The following is a 6,766-nucleotide window of genomic DNA, read 5'->3' as shown; positions in this document are numbered from 1 at the left end:
GGCTGTGAGAAGGCCGCGGCTCAATGGCGGAGAGCGGCTTTTCTAGGAGTGGGAGGGCAATAGGTGGGGCATGGGCGTGTCAGGGGCGTTCGGCAGGTGCAACCAGGTAAATCTTGGTCTCTTCAGATTGACGTCACCTGGCGCATGCCCAGTTGGTCTGCACCTTCCCGGGCGCCGGCTGCATTTTCGGGCGCGCGGGAAGAGTTGGTGGTGAAGAAGAACCCGGAAGTGCACCATCTTGCCTCCGTCCAAACAAATAGCAAATGTCTATTATTCACAAATAAAGATAATCTTATATACAAAGTTAAATGCAAATGTTCCCCAGGCAGGGCCAGTTTCCAGTTAAGGAAGGAAGGGCGCCAGAAAAGGGTTCAGGAAAAACCTGCAACTCCTGCCTTTTTCAACCCATCCTCAGATCACGTCTCTTGTCACTCATGACCTGAGGGGACGCGGCGTGGAACTGTATCCAATCATGGGCGTTGGAGTGGGAACTGTCCAATCAGGTGCGCAGCCAAGGTAGAGGGGGCGGTGTCCTGGAGCTGGCGGGGCCTTTGTCTCGCTCCAGCCAGAGCTCAGGGTCCATCTTCATTGCTTAGTATCCTCTGCGCTAGGAGGTCTCGGTGACTCTGTCGCAGCCTCTGTCGCCCTCTGACCTGCAGATGCTGTGAGATCCAGAGCTAAGACTCTGGGACATCCCGGAAGCCGAAAAATGGTGAGTGTGCCAGGCCGCGCGTCCCGAGGTGGGGGCAGGGCTGGTTGAAAGCTGCCGGAACCGGCTGTGACCGGACCGGGGCCTCCCCGCTGTCAGCTGCGGGGTCTGCGGACTGGAGTCCCCGCAGGCACAGCTCGGCCCTCCGTCCCCGCCGGGCACAGGGTGCGAGGTGGGCCAGCAACCGGGAATCCGGGCGGGCATCCCGTTCCGTTCTCCTGCATCCCGCCCGGAGCCCACCCCGGGAAGCGCCGCGCGCGTTCTCGCGTCTGCCCGGATTGCGGGCACAATGGAAGGGTCCTCAGGGCAGAGTCCAGACCCCGAGTGTGGTTTGTGCGTGGGAAGTGCTGTGATCCCGGGGGTCCTCAGTCTTTTTCTTCTCCTGTTAAAAAACAATGAGAGTCACCTTTAAAATGTTAAAAACTTGCTGAAGTTAACAGTGATTCATGATCGGAGAGCACCCAGCCACGGTTTGTGGTTTGGGGTCCAACCGAAGGGCTTGAAGGAAAGTTTTTTCATAGGTGAAGGAAGAAGCAAACCGAATTCAGTAACTGACTCGTTCCAGTTATGTGATCATCTTATTTAGACTATTCAGGTTGTCATTGCCTGGTTATGTATTCAGAAGTTAATTGAAGGTTTGTGGTTGCTTAAATCTGAATTTTGTTTCCCCCTAAGGTAGCAATTTACAAGAAATGTATTTGCGTGTGTGTATGTGTTTTAATGTAGGAACTCAGGGCACTAGAGCCACCTCAACTGCCTGCTATTTAATTAACACTCCACAGAAGTGATTTTCTCGTGTATTTTCCAAATGTGTGACAAGCAGAGTCTCAAATATACCACTCTGTTGCCCCAGCCTAACTCTGGCTTGCAGTCGAATTTTAAATTTTCAGTTCTTTCTTGACATTCTTCAACACCAACTTCCCCTCTCTAATTCACAACATTATCAACTCTTAGTCCTTTTTTGTACATTTCAGATACAGTATTTTGATTAATCATTATTTCAAAGAGCAGCGGATGCACTTTTTAGAAAAATAAATGTTTTTCATTTGCAAACATTTTGCAGGAGATGAAAGCAGAGAATAATCCCAACACTCCACTGTGGAAAAAAAAAAAGACCAAAAAACAAAACCTTTGTGCCAGTCTCCCTTTAATCTTTCCTAGGCACAGACACCTTATCGGAATGTTTTTAGGTTGAAGTTCCACTTTGGAAGCTTCACAGGGCAATGCATCCTCAGCCACCCTGTGTTATTTTCCTGGTTTTGAGTTTCAGAACTGTCTGGGGATGACACGAGATGCACACAGTGGCTGTGTCTCCTGAGGTGTCTAGTGAATATCAGCCCCTGGGTCATCTCCTCTCAGGGGCAGCCTGAGGTATGGGAATGCCGCCTCTCTGTAGAGTGATTGGTGCATTGTGCCTGGGAGAAATCAGGTATACCTTTCCTTTAAAAGCAAATCCGGCAGCCGGGCGCGGTGGCTCAAGCCTGTAATCCCAGCACTTTGGGAGGCCGAGACGGGCGAGGTGGCGGGCGCCTGTAGTCCCAGCTACTCGGGAGGCTGAGGCAGGAGAATGGCGCAAACCCGGGAGGCGGAGCTTGCAGTGAGCTGAGATCCGGCCACTGCACTCCAGTCTGCGCGACAGAGCCAGACTCCGTCTCAAAAACAAAAACAAAAACAAACAAACAGAAAAAGCAAATCCGTTAGGACATTGAGATTTTCTTCCCCAGCTCCCAGTTTCCATTTCTTAGAGATACAGTGCTGGCCAGGCAATTGGATGCTGGTATTGAGGAGAAAATTTTCTCAGATTGCTGAAGAGAGAAAAAATATCCCCAAGAACGAAGAACACCTAGCCCGGTGAGGCAGTGCACAAACCTGCAAAGCAAAATGCATCTAAGGGACACAGTGGGGCACAGCACAGCGGCTCTTGGTAGTACGGTTATTGTCCACTTCAGTGAGCAGGATGGGGGTGGGAAAATGTCCCAAGTGATAGAATGGCTTGACTTGACATCTGAGTCAGATATGTCTGTGTTCCAATCAGCATTGCCGCTTCCTGAGTTTGTCACCTTGGAAAGATTTCTTTACTCTTTTTTTTTTTTTTGAGGCGGAGTCTTGCTCTCTCGCCCGGACTGGAGTGCAGTGGCCGGATCTCAGCTCACCGCAAGCTCCGCCTCCCGGGTTTACCGCCATTCTCCTGCCTCAGCCTCCCGAGTAGCTGAGACTACAGGCGCCCGCCACCTCGCCCGGCTAGTTTTTGTATTTTTAGTAGAGACGGGGTTTCACCGTGTTAGCCAGGATGGTCTCGATCTCCTGACCTCGTGATCCGCCCGTCTCGGCCTCCCAAAGTGCTGGGATTACAGGCTTGAGCCACCGCGCCCGGCCTCTTTACTCTTTTTAACTTCAGTTTTTAATTAAGTGTAAATTACATTTTATCAGGAGAGCTTGAAAGGCGATCTGTACTGGCAACCTGTTTTTTTCACCAACCCAGGCTTCTGTGCCACATGATCATACTAGTCTCACCTGCCTACATGGACACAGGAAGAAGTCAGAGCATAGCCTCTCCTGGGACACGACCTAGAGCATGAACCAGTCCTTCCCCAAGCCTGCACCATCCCACCCATGGTTTCTTGATAGCAACTTTCCCTTGTTTGCCTTTTAGTTCCACCCACAAACCCTTTTTTTATGTGCACACACTGTGCTCAACGCCACCCCTCAGTTGTCTGAATCCAGCACCTACTGGAATTCAGATGTCCAGTAGTTCAAGACCATGGGCCTAGACCTACTTTTTGCAGAAGCAAATGCAAATTAGAAATAAGAGGCTTCATTCCCCCACTTGAAAATGAGGGAAGACATTTTGTTCTTTTGCCTTTTTTTAAAGGATATAATTTAGAAAACTATTATTATTGATTGATTAATTTATTTTTTTGAGACAGAATCTCACTCTTCCACTTAGGCTAGAGTACAACGGCGTGATCATAGCTCACTGTAACCTTGAACTCTTGAGCTTAAGCAGTCTTGCTGCCTCAACCTCCCAATTGCCTAGGACTATAGGCATGCACCAACTCGCCTGCCTAATTTTTTTTTTGTAGAGACAGCAGCTCACCATGTTCCCTGAACTGGTATTGAACACCTGGCCTCAAGAGATCCTCCTGCCTTGGCCTCCCAAAATGCTGGGATTACAGGCATGAGCCACCATGCCTGGCCTAGACAACTTTTATATGTACCATTTTTCTCTGCTTCTTCAAAATATATGTAAATCTTTTTTTTTTTGTTAGATGGAGTTTCACTCTTGTTGCCCAGGCTGGAGTGCAATGGCACAATCTCAGCTCACTGTAACCTCTGCCTCCCGAGTTCAAGCGATTCTCCTGCCTTAGCCTCCTGAGTAGCTGGGATTACAGGCGCCCGTCACCACACCTGGCTAATTTTTTGTATACTTAGTAGAGAAAGGGTTTCATCATGTTGGCCTTTCTGGTTCTGAACTCCTCACCTCAGGTCATTCACCCACTTCACTCCAGCCTGGGCAACAGGGGTGAAACTTTGTCTTAAAAAACACAAAAAGTGAACACAAAAGATAGGATTTAATTCAGCAATCCAGAAAGCTAAAGGGTCACAGATACTGAAGGGTATCTCTTCAGTATCTGGAGGGAGAAGAACAATAGGTGTTTTCGGTAGAAAACTGATGATCCAAGGTAATTACTAATATGTGGAGGTCGAAGTGCTTATGCTGCAATAGCAAGACCAGCTTAGAGCACGCCCTGTACCTTGGTTTCTATTTGTTTTTTAAGAACAGTTGGCATAGTTATATGTACCCTTGTGTAGGCAAACTACATCCATTTAAATTAAACAGTATTTTCCAGGTGCAGTGGCTCACTCCTGTAATCCCAGCACTTTGGGAATCTGAGATGGGAGAATCACCTGAGGTCAGGAGTTCAAGACCAACCTGGCCAACATAGTGAGACTCCATCTCTACTCAAAATACAAACATTAGATGGGTGTGGTGGCAAGCGCCTGTAATCCCAGCTACTTGGGAGGCTGAGGCAGGAGAATTACCTGAACCTGGGAGGCAGAGGTTGCAGTGAGCCGGGATCACACTCCAGCCTGTGCAACAGAGCGAGACTCCGTCTCAAAAAAATAAAAATAAAATAAACAGTATTTTGTACAATAGTGTGAATATAACAGCACAATATTTATTTTGGACAAACCCCTTTAAAATAGTGATTTTAATATTATGCATTCTTTTGAAATAGAAATTATTTTAACTGAGTTAATATTGCAGATAATTTTCGAATACTCATACATTATGACTAATATATTAAAATTATTTATCCTAAGATATTTACTTCTTATATCAAAAGAAAATAGGCCGGACGTGGTGGCTGATGCCTGTAATCACAGCAATTTAGGAAGCTGAGGCAGGTGGATCACGAGGTCAGGAGTTCGAGACCAGCCTGGCCAACATGGTGAAGCAGCGTCTCTACTAAAAATACAAAAATTTGCTGGGCATGGTGGTGGGCACCTGTAATCTCAGGTACTCGGGAGCCTGAGGCAGGAGAATTGCTTGAAACAGGTAGGCAGAGGTTGCAGTGAGCCAAGATCATGCTACTGCACTCCAGCCTTGGCAACAAGAGCAAAACTCCGTCTAAAAAAAAAAAAAAAAAAAAGAAAAGAAAAAATATAGTAACAAATTGTTACAATAGATATTAACCCCACCTCTGTCACATCAATTAATATGCTTACTAATTAATCCAACAGTTATGATTAGAGGTCAGCATGATTTTAGTGTCTATATATACATACATGTATTTGAGAAAGAATTTCAGTCTGTTGATTAGGGTGGAGTGCAGTGGCACGATCTCGGCTCATTGCAACCTCTACCTCCCAGGTTCAAGCAATTCTCATGCCTCAGCCTCCCAAGTAGCTGGGATTACAGGTACTCACCAACATGCCCGGCTAGGTTTTGGATTTTTTTAGTAGATACAAGGTTTCGCCATGCTGGCCAGGCTGGTCTCAAACTTTTGACCTGAGGCCATCTGCCCGCCTCAGCCTCCCAAAGTGCTTGGATTACAGGCATGAGCCACCGGGACTGACCTTCTTTTTTCTTTCTTTTTTTTTTTTTGGAGATGGAGTTTTGCTCTTGTTGCCCCAGACTGGAGTGCAATGGCATGATCTTGGCTCACTGCAACCTCTGCCTCCCAGGTTCAAGTGATTCTCCTGCCTCAGCTTCCCAAGTAGCTAGGATTACAGGCATGTGCCACCACGCCCAGCTAATTTTGTATTTTTAGTAGAGATGGGGTTTCACCATGTTGGTCAGGCTGGTCTCGAACTCCCAACCTCAGGTGATCCGTCCGCCTCGGCTTCCTAAAGTGTTGGGATTACAAGTGTGAGTCACCACACCTGGCCCTATTTTTTCATTTTACTAACTTAGGCATGCAGCGTCTACAGAACTAATAAATGCAATGGATGCAGTCACCCGCCCATGGATGATAATAGCTCTTCATTTAGCTGTGCCACAAGCTCAGATATGATTCCAGTATGTGAACAACGTTGGTTTCCCATTCCTCATCAAAAGATGCCAGTGGATGTTGTTAGATGGCTTTCCAATATAAATCCCCAGTCCAGTGGCCAGCAGATGAGACAGCAAAAATGGAAGAAAAACCTCTAGAAATTCTACATAGAGTTTGTATCTGTTCTTCAGAATGCGTGTGTTTTTCATGCTGAGAGAAGCTGTGCTCTTTGGTTCTTAAAGAGAAACACTGGCCGGGCGCGGTGACTCAAGCCTGTAATCCCAGCACTTTGGGAGGCCGAGACGGGCGGATCACGAGGTCAGGAGATCGAGACCATCCTGGCTAACATGGTGAAACCCCGTCTCTACTAAAAATACAAAAAACTAGCCGGGCGAGGTGGCGGGCGCCTGTAGTCCCAGCTACTCGGGAGGCTGAGGCAGGAGAATGGCCTAAACCCGGGAGGCGGAGCTTGCAGTGAACTGAGATCTGGCCACAGCACTCCAGCCCGGGCAACAGAGCGAGACTCTGTCTCAAAAAAAAAAAAAAAAAAAAAAAAAAA

General features: G+C 47.5%; 1 protein-coding gene across 6 annotated transcripts in view; it reads left to right on the top strand.

Annotated features, from left to right (window-relative positions):
* The first annotated feature begins 472 nt into the window (after positions 1-472).
* Positions 473-6,766, top strand: part of ZNF682 (zinc finger protein 682) — a 42,085-nt gene continuing 35,791 nt past the window's right edge. For 5 of the 6 annotated variants that reach the window (XM_026448203.2, XM_026448199.2, XM_031934908.1 and 2 more), the window contains exon 1: positions 477-712. Coding sequence is in view for 1 of the 6 variants with exons in the window: in XM_026448197.2 (XP_026303982.1) it covers positions 710-712 (3 nt within the window). In the remaining 5 variants the exon portion in view is untranslated. Of the gene's footprint in view, positions 713-6,766 lie in introns of all 6 variants that reach the window. The other variant, XM_026448197.2, reaches the window with a different exon arrangement.

The sequence above is a fragment of the Piliocolobus tephrosceles genome, chromosome 21, assembly GCF_002776525.5.
Source record: "Piliocolobus tephrosceles isolate RC106 chromosome 21, ASM277652v3, whole genome shotgun sequence".
Taxonomy (NCBI): Eukaryota; Metazoa; Chordata; class Mammalia; order Primates; family Cercopithecidae; genus Piliocolobus; species Piliocolobus tephrosceles.
Note: the sequence above shows the minus strand (reverse complement) of the source record. Positions and strands in the feature narration are given on the sequence as shown.